The 20,514-nt window shown below is 33.2% G+C and overlaps 2 protein-coding genes across 3 annotated transcripts; both read right to left on the bottom strand.

Moving 5' to 3' along the window:
• Positions 1–2,202: 2,202 nt before the first annotated feature.
• Positions 2,203–5,469, bottom strand: LOC107946612 (uncharacterized). The gene is made up of 2 exons (XM_016881012.2): positions 2,830–5,469; positions 2,203–2,623 (listed from the first exon to the last, which is right to left on the bottom strand). The coding sequence occupies exons 1-2, from the start codon at positions 4,490–4,492 to the stop codon at positions 2,580–2,582; spliced, it is 1,707 nt and encodes a 568-aa protein (XP_016736501.1). The 5' UTR covers positions 4,493–5,469; the 3' UTR covers positions 2,203–2,579.
• A 9,006-nt stretch (positions 5,470–14,475) lies between these two features.
• Positions 14,476–16,810, bottom strand: LOC107946611 (polyadenylate-binding protein-interacting protein 5). Of its 2 annotated transcripts, none has more exons than XM_016881010.2 (3): positions 16,612–16,810; positions 15,634–16,041; positions 14,476–14,837 (listed from the first exon to the last, which is right to left on the bottom strand). In XM_016881010.2, the coding sequence occupies exons 2-3, from the start codon at positions 16,018–16,020 to the stop codon at positions 14,673–14,675; spliced, it is 552 nt and encodes a 183-aa protein (XP_016736499.2). In that variant the 5' UTR covers positions 16,021–16,041; positions 16,612–16,810; the 3' UTR covers positions 14,476–14,672. The 2 variants fall into 2 exon arrangements, with proteins under 2 accessions (XP_016736499.2, XP_016736500.2); XM_016881011.2 differs by having other exon boundaries at positions 15,634–16,028.
• Positions 16,811–20,514: the final 3,704 nt, after the last annotated feature.

Raw genomic sequence — 20,514 nt, 5'->3', positions numbered from 1 at the left:
CTGCCTCAGCCGTAGATCGAGACACCACTTGCTGCTTCTTCGATGACCAAGATACAGGATTAGACCCAAAAAATATGCAATATCCCGTAGTAGATCGCCGATCATCGAAGTCCAACCCCCAGTTCGCATCCGAAAATCCAACCAGAGACAAACAATCAGATTGACGAAAGATAATGCCAAAATTGAGAGTACCAGACAAATACCGTAATATCCTCTTAAGAGCAACCATATGAACTGTGGTCGGACAATGCATGAACTGACAAACCCTATTAACCGCATATGCAATATCAGGTCTGGTAAGAACCACATACTGTAACGCACCAGCCAGGCTCCTATATTCAGTTGGATTCGACAAAGGATCCCCGTCATTCTTAAAAATATGTGACGAGCTAATCATGGGCGTATGAACACTTTTAGCATTTGCCAACCCACTACGTTTCAACATATCCCGGATGTACTTATTCTGACATAGATGAAGACTCCCAGAAGAGGATCGGGTAACCTCAATACCCAAAAAATAATGCAACTCACCCATGTCTTTCAACGAGAACTCATTATTCAACAGTTGTACAAACCAGTCAATAGACGATGACAGATCCCCAGTAATAATTATGTCATCAACATAGACAAGAACATAGAGAATAGACCCCGAGTGAAATCAAACAAACAGAGAGGCATCTGACTTCGAACCAACAAACCCAACTGTTTGAAGAAACGTTCTCAACTTCTCAAACCAAGCTCGTGGAGCCTGACGCAAACCATATAAAGCCTTCTTTAAGCGACAAACCAATGGTCTCCCATCAAACCCAAGCTGAACATATCCCGGAGGTTGCTGCATAAACACTTCACTATCCACATCACCATTTAAGAAGGCATTGTTGACATCAACTTGTCGAAGCGACCATCCTTTAGTAACCGCGATCGACAAGATAACCCTTATAGTAGCAGGTTTTACAACAGGACTAAATGTTTCTTGAAAGTCACAACCCGGGACTTGCGAGCAGCCTTTTGCAACCAAACGAGCTTTGTACCGGTCAACTGTACCATCCGGATTTTTCTTGACTTTAAACAGCCACTTGCAACCAATAACCTTGCGACCTGATGGCATAGGGACAAGTTCCCATGTACCATTACGAATCAGGGCATCATACTCAGTTTGAGCCGCAGTCTGCCACTCCGGGCTAGTGAGAGCTTCTTCAATCGTAGACGGTTCAACAACTTCAATAGCAAGAACCTTGGGTTTAAAAATTCCAACTTTTGACCGAGTGGTCATGGGATGAACATTCGTGGTAGGCACAGAAATTTCTGGCTCTGTAGAAACAGACAGAATTGTAACAACAGGTGTGGGACCCTGATTTTCAGAGTGCACTGAACCACTATGAGAACTACCTACTCTATCACGAGGAACCATAGACACATCCAAAGTCGGAGTATTATGACAGTTAGAATTTGTAGGAGTAGCCCCTACTTCATTCTGAGGATTCAGAGTCCCAGTCACAGTATGCGGACAAACAAGATCAGCAACTGAGTTCCCTTGACAAGAAGACTTTTTCTCAACAACAGAAAAACAAGGAGATACTGTACTCACCTCCCGAGTGGACCGTGACAGAGACATCGGAGACAAAAATCAGGATTCATCAAACTCCACATGACGAGATACAACAACACGACCATCAGGCAAAAGACATTGATACCCTTTGTGACAAGGACTGTAACCCAAGAATGTGCAAGGTTGAGAACGAAACTCTAACTTGTGATGCTGAAACGGGCGCAGATACGGATAGCAGCAACATCCAAAAACACGTAAATGATCATACGTAGGTTCACACCCATAAAGGACACTATACGGAGTCTTACCATCTAACACTGGCGTGGGAAGTCGATTTATTAAGTGAACTGCACTTGTAAACGCATATGCCCAAAATTCCATTGACAGTCCGGCTTGAGCTAGAAGAGTAAGGCCCATTTCCACAATGTGCCGATGTTTACGCTCGGCGACGCCATTTTGTTCAGAAGTATGCGGGCACGAAAAACGATGGACAATGCCTTGAGAAGCTAAAATTGATGCCAAAGCTCGATATTCCCCACCACCATCACTCTGAAACTGCTTTATGGTCTTGCCAAACTGAGTGTGAACAAGTTTCTGAAACTGAGTAAAACACGTGACAACCTGAGATTTTTGCCGAATTAAATACACCCAAGTAAACCGAGAACTCATCTCAATGAACGACACATAGTACCAATTGTTACTAGAGGCAACTGACGCAGGTCCCCATACATCCGATACAACCAACGAGAAAGAATCAGTATATTCAGTAGTGGAAACCGTAAACGGCAACTTATGAAACTTGCCCTTTTTACAAGCAGTACAAACATCACTAAAGGCAGTTTTATTCATACGAAATTGACATTTATTTAAAACATTCTTAACAACATTCGACGACGGATGACCAAGTCGCTTATGCCATAGCGAAAACACCTGACTTTCATCATGTTGAGTAGAATATTCTACTTGAGCAGCAGACGGATGAGACATACGAGGAATAGAACCATCAGGCAGAGAAAACTGATAGAGTCCATTATGAATACGCCCCTTCATCAAAATCTCCTGAGTCACGTTGTCCTTAATCACACAGTACGTAGAATGAAATTAAAAAAATACCCCATTATCAGTTGCAAATTGTGAGACTGACAATAAATTTTTTCGAATGGATGGAGCACACAAAACATTAGATAACCGAAGCAACCTAGACCTTGTCGGCAACACACCTTGACCAATAGACGATATCATAGCAGGCGTACCATCACCCATTAAATTAGAAGACGTACCTGAGTAAGGAATGGCATTATGCAGGGCTGAAGAATCGCGACACACATGATTGCTGGCACCAGAGTCGGGATACCAGGATGACGTCCCAACCGTTCCAGGAACCGGCGAGTCAGACTCATCCCCACTCACTCCATATTGAGTAGAATTTATGTGCGAACCCGAAATGGACGGATCAGAAGAGTCAGATGCATGAAGATCGCCCAACCGAGGAAGCCCAAAACATGGATTTGACGCTGAAAACACCTGAGCACGCGGCTTAGTGCGCCATGGAACTACAGCATTGCTGGTCGGTGTAGATGAACCAAGCTGCACATGATTCAACATAGGATTAGTGGGCCTAATAGGAGCATTCGGTCCAAGGGGAGCATTTGGCCCAATATCAGTGGGACCAAAACTGCCATTAATTCCATCAGGTGACCCAACATCATGCGGCCCATTAGTAGGTGGTCTAAACTCAAGACTACCTGGCCTGAGCCATCCATGTAGCCCAACATTCGGTCCTGCACAATTATAGCCATGAGCACACACATTTTGACCAGAAACACAATTAGTTTGACCACCCCTAAACCAATTTTGACCAACATTATTTCCTGCACGTTGTTCTAGAAAACCATTATAGCCATCAGCACACACATTTTGACCAGAAACACCATTATTTTGACCAACCCCAAAACAATTTTGACCAACATTATTTCCATAATAATTTTGACCAAGGTTGGAAATCCTAGGTCTTGTATTCGGTTGTGAAGACCAGCCACCATCTCCAGAACCACGAGGGTTCGGCAATTGAACCTGCATCGACGATAAATCATCACAGTGGTACCGGTAATAGCACCTCTGAGCGACGTGACCAAAACGGGAGCAGATCTGACATTGGAGACGCGGCCGAAAGTTCCTCCCACGGCCACGCAGCCCCGAACGACCTCCTCGTGTAGAACTTTCCATGGACGCATCTTCCACCAGGTTAGCAACGTACACCACCTCTTGAGTTGTTTGAACATGCCGATTCTCACACTCGATCAAGGCTTCCACCAAACGCTGAAACGGCAAAGGAGTAGAGGACAACGAGGCCGAAGATACAACACCTTCAAATTCAGACGGAAGGCCCGCAAGTAACACTGCCGTCCGCTCCGCCACCGAGATGGTGGTTCCAGACGACTCCAAGAGAGCACACAAACTTTTTAGTTTTGCCACATAGTCGCGGATCGACAAGCTCCCTTTCTTGAGAGAGTGAAAATCATGACGCAATCTGGACTGTCGTTGATCTGTATCGGCCGCGAACATCGCCAACGCTGTGTTCCATACATCAGATGCCGATTGAATATCCATAAAGGAAGACACAATAGTCGAACTTATAGTGGAGAGGAGCCACGAAGTAAGAAGATTATCTTCTTGTTGAAAAACAGATGCCGCCGGATTGAGCACAAGAGCACCATCCGATGCTTGCACAAATCTCGGCGGCGCAGAAGTAGATCCATCAAGAAATCCAAACAACTCATAGCCATTAGTAATAAACCTAACATGTTGCTTCCATTGAAGAAAAGTTCCTTCATCAAGCTTCACTACTTCATGCCGAGGAAGCGAATTCACCACCCGATCCGCACAAAAAACAGAGCCATTCACTTCAACCGAGTCAGAAGCAGCAGAATTTGTTGTTGCCATGCTCAAGAACGCCTAGCGACTGATACCATGAAGAAATTTAGGTAAACTAATGAAATAAAATGTGTTTTCAATCTGAAATTATTCTTGTTAAGCTGTTCAATACAGTGTTAAATGTACATATTTATAGAAGCAGATAACCACCTTTCTTAACAGATTAGCTAACTCCTCAGCTCATTCTAACTACCTCTCTAACTGACTATTATTTCTAACACTACCATCCCTTACTAGTTAGTTTTACAAATTCCAAAACAACATCGAATGTACTGTCATCAATTCATAATGCGTATCTCAAAGGAAATTAGATCATTCCTAAAGATTACAAAAGGCAACCCCAGGGTTTTTTACAGATATAAGTTTAAAAAAAATTTTAATACTGAAATAGGTTGTCAGATAGATTGATTATTAAAATAGTATGTTTTTAATGGCGCCTACTTGAGAGGCGTCAATGAATATTTTATATTAATTTTTTTAAATGGCGTCTATCTGACAGGCGCCAATCAATATTTTATATTAAATTTTTTAATAAAATATCATTAATTTTTTTCCTAGATCAATATATGACCCGTATAGATACAGAGTAGTTGCGCCTATCTCAGAGGCGCCAATGGTGGAGCCTATCTGATAGGCGCCATTAGTTGTGCCATGTTGAGAGGCGCCAATGGTGGTGCCCACAGCTGGTTATTTTTCCCTATATATACCCCCGAAACACAGACATAAATTTGAGCAAAGGAACGGAAATAAGAAGATAGGAGAAGAAAAAAAGAAAGGAAAACAATAAGAAGGATAAGGTATTTTGGTTTATTTCTTTTTAAATAGAATGTAGAGTCTTGTTAGTAATTTTATTATTTGAAAGTTATTTTGTTAGGTTATTAATTTTGTTAGCTTCTGAATGAAAAATTTTGCATTAGAAATTTTATGTAATTTTTTTGCATTTCGAAACTGTTTTAAGAATTTTGAAATTCTTTTAACAAATCTAGTATTGAAGATGGAGAATCAATTTTTTGTATGCATTTATTTCGATGGAGAAATTTTGACAACAACCGTGGGATGTATATTTGAATGTCACAAACAAGTAGCAATGATATTTAATAGAAATATCTCGTTTGATGATATGAAGAAAAAAATTAGTGAAAAAATTTATAAACGTTGTGGGAGAAGGATATCAAAACTTTTCTACAAGTTTCCAGTTTCTACAGATCCAATAAAATTTACCGAAATGGAACTTGTAGACGATGAAGACGTGAAGACAATGGTCACTCTTTATTGTGGGACTCAGAGCAACCAAAATGCACCGATTCAATTATTTGCTGAGTTAGCGGTGTGGAGGATGTAACACCCCTAACCCGTATCTGTCGCCGAATTAAGGCTACGAGGCATTACCGAACAAAACACAACCATCTCAAAATCAATACATATATATTATATATATTTAAATATAATAAACTTAGTCTAATATAAAACAAAATGCAAAATATTAAACTTCTCTTCTAACCATTTTTAATAAACAAAGACATTAAAATCTAACTAATAAAGACATTACGAACTAGCAAATCCATAAGGAAATAAACCATTTTTGTATGGCTATTATAATCATATACAATACAACAAAGTACGATCTTCAAAACATTTATCTAGTCTATACATGCTATAGTTAGAATTTAAATATTTTAAATATCGAGATAATAGATAGGGTGATGAACTTGCTGATAATCCCCGAGGTTAAAGCTTGATCTTTAAGTCTATAAAATAGAAAGACATAAGTAAACAAAGTAAGCTTTTATAGCTTAGTAAGTCTATAGTATAACAACAAATATATTTATAAAAATCATAATAATTCCTAGTACACTTAATGAATTCGCAAACACTGTATATATTAACAAATGCTTATAGATAAATGCATACATAATTATCAACAACTAAAACTTAGTGTATATACACTTTAACGTAAATAGCTGATTGCATATATATACATATGTTTAAAAAAATTTATAACCGAATGTGTATACATCTTTATTACCTGCATACATCTGTATGCACATATGTACTTATCATGTGTATATAATTGATCATACACATATATACCAATCGCATTTTATATTCGTTTGTATATATATATATACTCATTATGAATTTATACCTGAATACATAGCTAATACATACATTCGAATATATATATACATATTCTTCATATACATATAAATGAGTACATTTATATATATATCTCAAATGCATACATAAATAATTATCTAACACATAGGCTCAACATATATGTATTTAACAACTGCATATCACCATATGCATTTATAAATTCAACAATCGCATATACCTAATGTACATATGCCTTTATTAATTGTATATGCTGAATACATACAATTATATTTAACCAATGCAAAACTCGAATGTAGTTGTATACTCACCAAGCATGTAAAAACTAAATGTTTATGTATTCATCGATTTCATATAATCAAAATCATAGATATATCAATTGCATATTCTCACATAATTTAAACAGATTCACCGGCACTTAGCCTGCTAGGTTTTAAAACCTGATTCGATACACCGGCTTTTAGCCTGCTAGACCTATAGTCCAAAATGTATCACTGGTATTAAGCCTGCTAGACGTAAAGTCTGAATTATTTCACCAGGATCAAGCCTGCTAGACGTAAAATCTGTATTACATTTGATCACTTTATAATGATCCAAACTAATAATTTCATATCTTCACTTCCATTCAAGAACCTTTACATGAATATACATACATAATCGAAACTTTCACATACATATATAAATTTCATACTTAAATTCAATACAATAACATATACACATAATCTTGCATAATCAAACCTCATATATAAATGTTATACATACATTTGATTTATACCAGGAATTTATACATATACAACATTTGTACTTTAACTAAACTCAAAAACTTATATATATACATATATATATTCGAGTATTATACATACATATATATACATATCTTTGACTAAATTCAAGACTTGTTCATGTATTCACATATATATATTTGATCTATCGTATGTATACATATATATATAACTTTCTTACCTAATTTTAAGAAAAAAATTTTACATATATATATTCATGCTTATTCGAACATCACCTATTCTTGATTACATTTCATATCTTCATTTCAAACCATGAATTTATACAATATCATACTTGTATATTCAAACATGTTATATATATTATCCACACTTCAAAATTTATTCAACTAATATACTTTAAATTATAGCTCAACATAAAATACAATTAGTATGCATGTATAAATATTAACTTAATAACTTTTAGTTGCTAATAGACTTACCTCGGATGGTGAAAAGTCGAAACCAGACGATTAATCGACAACTTTAGTTTTTCCCCGATCCAACTCTGATTTCTTCGGTTATCGATCTAATTATAATCAAAATAAGCTAGTTTAAGTATAATTACATTCAATTTAATCCAAAAAAACACATAAATGGATAAATTACCATTTTGCCCTTAACATTTACATTTTTTACAATTTGGTCCCTATTGGATAAAATACAAAATAAACAAAATTTGTTCACAACATACAAGGGTCGAATGCACCTATTGTTCATACAAGTCCTCACATTTCATTTATTTCACATTTTAGTCCCTTAAAAATTTAATTTCACACTTTAACTCTAATTACTCAATTTCACCAAAATTTCCAATACAAAACATATTAATCTAAAATATATCTTTCATTATTCATCATCAAACATCACATAACACAAATTTTCATCAATGGCACAACTTAAAATATTAATCAAAATTAAAAATTCAAACATGGGTCGGATAGTATTCGAAACAACGATCTCAAAAACGTAAAAATTATTAAAAATCGAAGTAAGCTTGATAATGACCGAATATCTCAAAGCTTTTAAACCTTATTTGCTTTTCTAAGTTTCGGCAATGAAGAATGAAAATAATGGCTTCAATTTGATTTATTATATCATATGTTAATTTAATTATTAGTTTACTATATTAACTTTTATTACAAAATATATGAACCTTATAATATAAGGTCATTTTTTACCATTATCACCCACTCACATAATATTGAAGATGGAGAATCAATTTTTTGTATGCGTTTATTTCGATGGAAAAATTTTGACAACAACTGTGGGATGTATATTTGAATGTCACAAACAAGTAGCAATGATATTTAATAGAAATATCTCGTTTGATGATATGAAGAAAAAAATCAGTGAAAAAATTTATAGATGTTGTGGGAGAAGGACATCAAAACTTTTCTACAAGTTTCCAGTTTCGACAGATCCAATAAAATTTACCAAAATAGAATTTGTAGACGATGAAGACGTGGAGACAATTATCACTCTTTATTGTGGGACTCGAAGCAACCAAAATGCACCGATTCAGTTATTTGCTGAGTTAGCTGGTGTGGAGGCAACTGAAGATCCCACTCCATTAGGTGAAGAAGATGGAGTTCAAGCACCGTGTATGGTGGTTCCGGTATTGTATGTTGATAGTTAATCAACTATACACGGGATCGATATTGATCTTAATGATGTACCCGAGACTGATGTGGTTAGTGATGATGTATACTATAGTAGTGATCCTGTTGATCACGAAGTTGATAGTAAAGGTGATCCCGACATGGACGAGGTCACGGATGATATTGATGACGAAGGTGTGAATGAGGATGGAAACATTAACGCATCTTCAGTCGAAAACCAGATTCATCGTATTGTGATATACAATAATCCTGAGGCACACATTTCTCGGATAGACCCCGATGCGGCACGGGCAGTCGAGTTTTCGAAGTACCCTGAAATACTACTTGCTCACAGAATGGCCGTATATTCTGATCCAGAGGAGTTGTTTGTGGGCCAAAAATTTGAAAGTAAGGAAGAATGCATATTTGTCATTAAGATGTATAGCATAAATATATCAGTAGACTACAAAGCCATCGAGTCTAAACCAACATTATATATTGGAGAGTGTTAGAGGTCGGCAGAAAGCTATAATTGGCGGATACGAGCTGCATTTATCCAGAAGTCGCAGATGTGGGAGATACGAAAATTTGTTGGGCCTCACACATGCACTTCAACATGTATGACAGAAGATCATCGAAAACTTGACTCCAAAACTATCTGTACGTGCATCATGCCAATGGTGAAAGACATGCCGACCATTAAAGTTTCGAAACTGATTACCGAAATACAAGCACGATTCCAGTATCGAGTATCATACTGGAAGGCATGGATAGCTAAACAGATGGCAATGGAGCAATTGTACTTAGATTTCTATGCATTGTACAATGAGTTACAGGGATGGATAGCCGCTATGAGGAAACACGTATCGGGGATTGTCATTGAGTTGCAGACACGACCTTATTACGGGCCGGATGACCAACTACAATCGAGAAAAAGAATTTTCCATCGGATGTTCTGGACGTTTGATCAATGTGTGTGCGCATTTCCCCACTGCAAATCGTTTGTGCAAGTAGATGGATCCTGGCTATATGAAAAATACACACAGATACTACTTCTTGCGGTTGCTCAAGACGGCAATAGGAACATGCTTCCGATAGCATTTGCCATCGTCAATAAGGAGAACATGGAATCGTAGAAGTTCTTCCTTACAAACCTGCGGAGGTATGTTATTAGCAACGATAATATTTGTATCATCTCCGATAGAGGGAAATGATTAATTGCAGCCATTAGGCGTTCCGATGTACCATGGAGATCTGTTTACTGCATCCGGCACATCGCGGCTAACTTCCAGTGAGATTATAAGAATGCAGACTGGAAGAGACAAATTGTGAGAATGGGTAAAGAATTACCTTATCTTTTTAATATAAGTTTTAATGTTTTAGATTAATACTATAACTTATATTTTCTTAATACATATGCAACGCACGAGCTAAAGCCACATATTTTTCGCCAAAGAATGGCCCGACTTGAGAGTGACATAGAGGGTCAAACCAACACATCTTTCCGACAGTGGTTGGGTACTATAGAGCCGTGGCAATGGGCTCAAAGTTTTGAGGAGGGCTTTCGTTATGGTCAAATGACCACAAACTTGGTGGAGGGGATCAACGTTGTGTTATTAAAAACACGACATCTTCCAATTTCATCTGTCTTTTGGCTACGTTCTATAGGTTGGCTACCTTGATGCCAAGAATGAGTCAACAACAAGTCAACCAGATGGAGGCGAGACACGTCTTTGTCGAAGATGTTAGGGATGTAATGGTTGCAAACCATCGGATGGCGAGGTCGATGACAGTAGAAGTATATTCACGACATAATGAAACGTTTCGAGTTACAGAGACCATCGGTCGTCGACCCGGTATACCACCTAGGTCCTACGGAGTTAATCTCTGAAACAGACGGTGCAACTGCAGGAGGTTTCAAACACTTCATTATCCATGTGCAGATGTCGTGGCAACTTGTGCTAAAGTTGGGCTCAATGTAGAACAATTTATCAATAAAGTGTACACCATCGAACGCACGTTGTGTGTATGGAAAAATGAGTTCCCCGTGCTTCCTGACCTATCTACTTGGGAGATACCTTCGACGACCTTCGAGCTTGTCCTAGACAAAAGGTTGCGTAGGAACCCGAAAGGTCGTCTGCAATCATCCAGAATCCATAACAAAATGGACATTAGGGAGAAATCCGACGGGAAGCTGTATGGCATATGCAGATTAGCCGGTCATAATCAGATTAAATGCCCGCTCCGAAACTACCATGTTGGACAATCGTCTCAATCGGGTAGAAATTGATATGTAGTTCATTACATGTTGAGAGGATTGAATCACAAATTTGTCTACAATTTGTTGCAGTTAATCTAATTTGAAATTGCAAAATAAAAAAAACCATAATTATATAATTTTTTTAAAATAAATTAAAAAAACGAAATAAAAAACCACAATTTATAACTTAATCTTAAATTACTAATAAATTAATTTTAAAATAATTACAAACACAAAAATTTATAACATAATCCTAAATTACTAACAAATTAATTTTAAAATAATTATAAAAAGCAAAAAATTACAATATTCATACAAAATACTAATCCAAAACTATAAACACTAAACATAAATAATTAATAATTAATAATTAATAACAAAAAAATCACAATATCTTAATTAAACTCTTTAAATAATTTAGTAAACAAAATTATTTACTAAAATAATACATTACTTTTTTTTCTTGCTTAATTAAACTCTTTAAATAATTTAGTAAATTGCCATGGTCATTGGCGCCTCCCTATGAGGCGCCATTAGTGGCGCCTATCTGACAGGCGCCATCCGAAAATCCATTTCTCACTCGTATTTTGACCCGTTGACCGTATTTTGACCCGTATTTATATTTAAAATTTTTTTAATAGAAATAAAAAAATTAATATTTTATTCAAACAAAAAAATCAATATAAAATATTCATTGGCGCTTGTCAGATAGACTCAATTAAAAAAAATACCATTTTAGTAATTAATCTATCTGACAACCTATTTCAGTATTAAATTTTTTTTAACTTATATCTGTGAAAAACCCGGCAACCCCACCCGGGGAAAGGGGGAACCATTTTTAATTTTTAATTTCACCTTCATTTTAATATAATTGTACTTGTCTGATACTTGACTTAAAAAGTGATAATATATCTATGTTAAATTTGATTCGAATATTAATAGATATTAAAAATTTTAAATTAGAAAAAAAATTATTTCACCATTGAAAAGATAAAATTCGAGTCCAAATTTTGATCATCCTTTTAAAGGAGAATATTTGAATTTTTTTTTTTTTGTTTATGATATTTTTAAAGATGAAAGAGTCAAAAAACAAGAGAGCAAAAAAGAAGGATGAACTTTTGTAATTTTCATTCATGAGAAAAATGTGTTGATATATAAAACTTGAATAGCCGAGTATACAGGTGTGAAAATATATGTGGTAGCTAATAAGTAACAAACAGCTTAGCTACAAATACTCTTTTTGCTGATATATCAACTTTGTCAGCTTCTAGCAGATGCCTCATATATGCTGACTTCCCTGCTTTTGCTCTTCGCTTCCAAGTTATTCATCAACTCCTGAGCATTACGACTATTGCTTCCTGTTAGAAAAAGCATTTTTTTTTTTGGTTAGAAATTTGTGGTGTAAGAAAAAAACTAAAGACTTAGTAGCATGATTTAGTGTATTTAAAAGTCTTAATTTTGTCTATAAAATACAATAAGTTTTAAAACAGTAAAAAATATTATTAAATTTTGTGTAAGCATTTCATTCAAGAAAATGTCATTTGACATGAATTTCCACAACACAACTTTTTAAGAAGATTATATTTATTCATTATGATTTTTTTTAAAATTATGTTTATTCGAATAAATTTATTCAGATAAAAATAAAAATAATTATAATAATATAAAAAATTAAAAAAATGATAATTATATATAAGTTTTTTGGACCAATAAATTCAAGTCAAATTATTAATATTGTCTATTTAAATATTTTATATTTTATATTTGTTAGTAACAAGAGATTACTAACATCACAAACTACTAACACTTTTGTTGCACAATGAATCTTTAAATTTTTTCATAAAATCAAATATTTATTGTGTTATCTATGAAAATAAATTTTACCAAATTTATTATATATATTTTTGAGTTAAAGAAGCTTTGTCAAATTGCTAAAAAAGTATCCTCTTATCCAAAAGTGAATATTGTATGAAAACTAGAACTTTCTAATGGTAGAAATTCAATCTCTATGAGAAACTAAAATCGAAATTTACATCTCGTTCTCTAAATTGCAACAAAATAATCATATATAACTGATGTCTATTTCGATGACTTAAGAAAAACATTTGAATTTTACTAGAAGAGGAAGAGAAGAAAAAGATTAAGGGTGCGTTTGGTTCGCTGTATTGGATTAGAGGTGTATTGGATTAGAGGTGTAATAGCAAATCAACTGTTTGGTTGAATGTAATGGAATAGAGGCGTAATAGTAATCTTGTGTTTGGTTGAATAGAATAGAGGTGTAATAACATAATGGAAAAAACTAAAATGACTAGAATACCCTTAGCATAAATTTGTTTTGGTAAATGATTATTGTTATTATTATTTAAATTTTAATAAGATTATTATTATCAATAATAAATAATTTAATCATATTTAAAAATAATTATTTTTAAATATATTTTAATTAAAATATATAATTTAATAAAATTCTTAATAATTAGCAGAAATTTGTTTTGGTAAATTATTATTGTTATTGTTATTTAAATTTTAATAAGATTATTAATATCAATAATAAATATTTTAATCATATTTAAACATAATTATTATTAAATATATTATAATTAAAATATATAATTTAATAAAATTCTTAATAATTAATATTCTTATATTAAGAGATCTCCAAACGCTATGAAAATATCTCAATCCAAGAATGTTTGATCCTATCCAAAAAGTCGTTGCAAGTCGACTGATTTTCCAAATTTGAAAATTGATAGATTCGGTGAATAAAATTTAATAAATTTCACCTCATTTGTGCATATATCACAAACTATGTAAAAAGATCAATTGTTAACAATAAAAATAATCAGACAATTACATGTAATGTACCACGTGTACCTCATGCCGACATATAAAGACCGGTTTTAACTATAAAAATGGATGAAATTTTTAACAAAAAGATTAGTTTGCTCTTTGATCTTACGTACACGAACTAATTTGCCTATTCTTTTAGTAGAGAGCAAAATACAATTTTACTTCTAATATAAGTTATTATATTATATAGAGAAAATGAACCCCCAGCAAAGGCATAAACAAAACAAATACTCTTCCATCGCCAAACGAATGTAGAAAAAGTTGAGCGACCAAGATGTGACCCCAACAGCTAAATCTATCAAAAGATGGTTAAGACCTAAATCATAATAATACGCCAACATCAACAAATGTGAATCATTTTTCATTTCCGATGAAAACTATGATTTGATTTGCATGTAAACTGCCACTTTCACCAAACAAATGTTACAGCATACAACTATACATCCAATGTTAAACCCTTCAAGTGTTAAAAGCAAAGTACTACATTTCTCAACCTTGAAGAAGAACCCTACTTGTGTACACTTCTTATCCACTGAGAGATACAACTAAAACTAGAAACACTGAAACCCCTTTGATTATGTCAGTCAGGAGCTAACAGCTGATTCTGTAGAGCCTGATGAAGACGCGCCGGTTTCACCTGCCACATTCTTCAGTTTAAGAGTACCACAGTTTGCTGAAGAGATAGATTCAGAGATATCACCGATATCCAATGTGTCGGGAAGAGTGTCAGAGGACTCAACAGTGTACATCTAACAAAGAGAACTATCCAATGTACATGAATACCGAAATAAGGGCAAAAAGGTGCATTTTTTAATCCCAACCATAAACTAATTCAAGAATCAAAATCACAAATACTCCAGAAATCACTTCCAATGAAACCAAAGAAAGAACTTGCCGTACAATGAGTAAACAAGAAGCAAGCAGCATGAGGAAAACATCCTATCCCCAATATTCAAATTAGCATACATTATTAATGGCATTATAGAATAGGTAAATTTCCAAACAAATTTATATGAACAAGATAGCACTACACAACCCTCAGTTATAATATATTCAACTGAAAGTGAGGTGAATAAAAACAATAAAAGCATCTGAAGGTATACGATCCATAAGAACAAAATATGTGGGGAAATCATTGACATAAATCAATGTATAAAATCATATGAAAGTTCAAAAGGTGGGAGACAAAAACAGGTGGAAAAATCTCTATCATTTGCACAGGGAGGATTAAAACAAATGAAGAAAAACCATGGTTATGCTGAAATAGGCCTGAATGCAGACTAACATCCTTAACTCTTTGATGTCATACAGTTAAAAACAAGTGAAATATGTTACCCACAACATCAGAAAATTATTCATAAATTCAATTACTTCACTACTAGCACTTTCATAGAGGGACACTTGGAAATCTGCAGGATGGAACAGTAAGAGGAGCTAATAATATAGGAAACACTCGAGATGAAAATAATATAGAAAACGAATCCAGCAAGACCACTCAGACAATCAAGTTATATAAATTATAAAATAAAGATAGGCAAAATTTACCTCAAGTTGGTTCAGCATGTCAATAGTGGCTTCTAAGTCTCCATTATTAGCCATGTAGACATCCAGAACAGAGTCATTGGACAAACCGGGGAACATCATGCGAAGATACTCCAAATCCATGTCGAATTCCTCATCCATAATCTGCTCGCCGCTCATTTCACCCTGATTTTGCATCAAAGAACCATGACCAGGGTCGCTTTTCAGTGCAACCAGGTGGTTTCCAATGCCAGGGATTGCAGATTCAAGTGAAGCATTGCTACGTGAGGAAGGATCAAACCAAGCAGACTCATTTCCAGCCTTAATATCTTTAGCTATGGAAACCTCCCTTTTGGCAAGTGGTATGTATGATGCTGCACAGGGATTCAACGAAGAAACCTCTGGCTTCATTCTCTTTGCTGGAGAAGAATACTAATCATTTTAGCCCCCCATAACATAAAAACACAAATTAAATTAGATTACTAGGCAAAATCATTCATTTTTTAAAAGAACAATCCAGAAAAATGAAAATCTAATAGCAAAAACAACATACTGAACGAAAATGAATATGAGCAAGTCTAATCCTAACAAGATAAAAACACACATAGAAAAAGAAAAAATGATTGTAAATTGGAATAAACTGTGACTTTTCTTGCATTGATAGGATCATTCTGGATTTCTGTTTAACATGCAACTAAGCATCGAAAACCTGTCACGCAATTAGAACAAATAAACTCCATGTACACAAGTTGTTGTTCTTCAAATAATCATAACAATAATCATCTAATAACGAAGTAGATAACTCAATTATTCAAAAAGAATTAAGAAGTGGAAAATTACCAATCACAAGGTGGAAAAAATTATTGGAATGTTTTAAATTGAATTTTATCAAGAAAGTAAGGAAAATTCCCTTTAAACTTTCAGGTCTTTGATTCCATGAGGGCCGTAAAGATCAACCAATGAGAAAACAACCAAAATCAAAGATTAGTAAGAAATTTTTACCGAAAATTAAAGCAAAAACTCCAGCAAAAGAGAAGAAGAAACAAAAGATTCCGTGTTTCGATGAAGTTTATATGATCAGGCCCTGAAAGTGCAATGAAGAAGACACTAACAAGACAGCCATTAAAACTCAGTACAGAGAGAAGAAGAGAGTTAGAACAATTACAGGATAATTGAGAGCAAAAGAGAGTTAGAAACCTTTACCTTTTAGTAGCAGTAGCCTGGAAACCCACCAATTGAGAGCAATCGAAGGAGTGACACAGAGAAAAAGAAAAGAAAAAGGTCGACTGGTTGAGAAGGCAAAACGAAAGAGTGACTGGTTGTAAAGAAAAAGAAAAGAAGAGGTTGAGAGACAGAGGAAGAGGCGAAGGAATGGGGAAGCCAATCGGGAGGCAAAGGTAGAACGAAGGTAGAACGAAGGAAGAGGCGACGGAATGGGGAAGCCAATTGGGAGGGTAAAACAGGGAGGGATTTGAATGCAGCACCTAATCTGAGCAAAAGGGCTGTATTACAAATCGGTGGTTTTCACCGATTAGATCTGTATTGTATTACACGGGTATTAGAAGCACATTCAACCAAACGATGGACTAAAGATGTATTAGGTGGGGCCCACTGATTAGGGGTGTATTGGCTATGCCAATACACCTAACCAAACATAGTGTAAATATTTCAATAAAATAAAATAAAAAAACCCAAACTCCTATGGGTAGTGGAGATAAAGTTTTCATTACTACTATATATAATATGTATAATTTTCAAAAAATCTAATAAATCTGAGCAATACGAAAACATTACAACGTTTAATTAAGACAATAAATACTTTAATAAATTTAAACATTAAGATTTTCATACAAACAAAATATGATGTATATGTGAAAAAAACACATAAGCTACAATCTTAATTCATAAATTTAAATACAGTGATTTGAGTAGTTTTCTGATTGGGGAATTAGTTTTTGAGAGCTTTCTTGAAAAACCCTCTCTCTCCCATTAGCGCGATGGAGCACTCGTCTGTTTCTTTCCGCTCTTCTCCTTCCTCCTCCTTTTAGTTTCCCATTCTCTTTTTCCTTATACTGCAAAATAAAGCTCCTTCCCATGGTCTTTCTGGTTTTCCCGAGGGTATGTCAGCCTCCTACTGATGAGCTTTCAATGCATTAGATTGTTGTTAGTTTGGATGTAATGGCTAGCACCATTTTATTGGGGTTAACTTCTCCTCCTACTATCTTGAATTCAGATTGATTGATTTTTCTGTGAGATTAAGACTTAGTTTGAATGCATCTTGTGTTTATTTTTGGTCTTGTGTTTACTTTTGGTGAGTTTAAAAACAACGGCGATGGTAAGGTTAATTACTGTAGCAATAAAAATAGATACTGTAGTGATAAGATTAAAAATAATGGTGAGATGTATATTTAGATTCAAATTTAACTGTAACAATGAAGTGAGAATAAAAAATAACTATTAAACACAATAATAAAATTTATCATATATTTATTTTAATTAAAAAATAACTAAAGGAATAATTATTTTTATTAACAATTCTCGAATGAAGTAAATTTACTCACACTAGAGCATAAAGCACCAACCTAAATTGAGGGGTGTGATGCAATTCAACTATCCCACCGTACTACACCACAGGTGTAAAAGGGAGTTGCTTCACAGTTTAAAAGGTATATGCCCTATTGATTCCATCTCACCATGGGTGAAATGGTATCTAAAGGGAGTAATGGCTTGTTTAGTATAGCTTAAAAAAATATTTTTAACTTTAAAAGTACTTTTGAAATAAAAGCTGTGTTAAATAATGTGTTTTTTGTTGAAATTTTTGACTTTTCAGAAGCACTTTTAAAAAACATTTATGAAAAGAAATGCTAAAATTTTTAGCTTTTCCTCTTCTAAAAGCACTTTTGGTGTTTAATTACATTTTCACCTCTCCAATAACATAGTATCTTCATTTTTTTCTTGGTGCTTAATCACAAATGTGTTAAAATCATTAATTACAAATAAAAAATATTTTTAAAATAATACAAATGTGTTAATATCTAATTACAAATACTTAATGGTTATATTTAAATATTTAAAATATAGTTTATACATTGTAATTAAATTTTATAAATAATTAATATTTATTGCTTAAAAAGATTTAAATTTTATATTTCATATATTAAAATATGAACAAGAAGTTTTAATAAACTTTTTATATTTTTACTAAAATATAATAATATTAATTAATTTGAACATTATTTAAATGCATATTTGTTACTTGATAATAACATGTTCAAAATGGACCTTTTATTTCTCAAAAGCACTTTTTAACAGTAACGCTAAACATTCAAATATTAAACCAAAATTTTTAAAAATATATTTTCACAACACCTTTCAAAAGTATTACTAAACTAGCCTAAGTTGAGTTGGGTGCATTGGCGGATACAAGGGGGCCACCGCCCCCTAACATTTTAGAAATTTAGATTACACTCTTTTTAAGATAAATTTTATTACATTAAACTTACTAAAAATTTAAATTTTACCCCTCTAAACAAAATACCAACCCCTTTCAAAATTTTGAAAACATATATAAATATATATTTATCTCTTATAAAATAATTTCTTTTAAAAATTTTAAATTTTTAAAGTTTTCATATTTGAAATCATAAATATATATTTTAATTATCGAATAATTATATATGAAAATTAATAAAAAAATGTAATTAATAATGCTAATATAAGTTAATCCGTATTATTTGAATCCGCCATTCACGGTAGATCCTCTCCTGGGGTTGCTGCTGCAGGTCTATGGGCTACTTCAGGGGTTATGTTTTGTTGTTGTCGAATGAAATCTTCCTTGTTTAAAAATGTGGCTGCCGCTGGCAAAATTTATAATTACTATCCACTGTTAAAATCGGACGAAATGTTGTATTTATGAAGATTTCGGTTGCTGCTCTAACCATTTCAATAGCTTTATTCAATTAAGAAAAACATATTTTTAATAATATAATCTTCCATATAAAATTATAATTACAATTAAAATATAAAATAAATAAATATTTAAAAATTAAATTTATTTTTATTGGTTTACTAATATATTATAGGAGGAAGTTTGGTTCAATGAATTTTTCATTAGTGGTAATGTAAGGTTTCATAAGGATATTTTCCTATTTGAATTTTAAAGATTACTCTAAATCGATAACCGTATATTCTCAACAGTGTTAATATCTTACCTTGAAAACGTTTAATTTGTAATTAATAGGCATAATAATTTTTTTATCCTCTAATTATATTTATATATATAAAAGTAATTTTAGTTTTTTATTTTCTTCTCTTTTAGTTATTGAACTTTTATTTTTATTTTATTAAATCATCCAAAAATAGATGAAAAAGTTAATATTTGTTAATTTTGCTGACGTAGCATATACGTGGATTGCCATGTAGATGACACATAAGCATTTAATTAATTTTTATAAGTTTTTATATATTTTTTAAAATTTTAAAAAGTAATTGAATGTTGATGTGTCATTCATGTGGTAATTCACGTGTATGAAACGTCAAAAATTTTAACATTAACTTTTTATTCATTTCGGAGTAATTTGACAAAAAACACAAGTTTAAGAGTTAAAAAATACGAAAAATTAAACGAATAACTAAAATAACTTTTTTTTACAAAATTGGAAGACAAAAAAATCATTATACCTATTTAATATATAAAATCATTTTTTATGAGCTAATCTCGTATTTTAAGGACAACCTTAGTTATTATTAATTGAGGAAATTAAACATTTATTAATTATAAATTAATTATTATAAGTGAGTGTTTGCCATTGTTAATTATTTATTAGTGAAGAAAATTTAACATTTTATACATTATTATAATAACTATTTTCTTTGTTGAATTTCACTCCTAATGTATTTTAATGA

Source organism: Gossypium hirsutum, chromosome D12, assembly GCF_007990345.1.
Source record: "Gossypium hirsutum isolate 1008001.06 chromosome D12, Gossypium_hirsutum_v2.1, whole genome shotgun sequence".
NCBI classification, from domain to species: Eukaryota; Viridiplantae; Streptophyta; class Magnoliopsida; order Malvales; family Malvaceae; genus Gossypium; species Gossypium hirsutum.
The sequence above is the reverse complement of the archived record's forward strand: the minus strand, read 5'-3'. Positions and strand labels throughout refer to the sequence as shown.

Bases quoted from the DNA above. Each gene is read 5' to 3' on its own strand.
- LOC107946612 (XM_016881012.2), bottom strand. From the start codon at position 4,492: ATGGCAACAACAAATTCTGCTGCTTCTGACTCGGTTGAAGTGAATGGC. The intron at 2,624-2,829 runs GTACGTCTTCTA...TGTGTGATTAAG, and splicing joins TAATGCCATTCCTTACTCAG to GACAACGTGACTCAGGAGAT.
- LOC107946611 (XM_016881010.2), bottom strand. From the start codon at position 16,020: ATGAAGCCAGAGGTTTCTTCGTTGAATCCCTGTGCAGCATCATACATA. The intron at 14,838-15,633 runs GTAAATTTTGCC...TCTCTTTGTTAG, and splicing joins ACATGCTGAACCAACTTGAG to ATGTACACTGTTGAGTCCTC.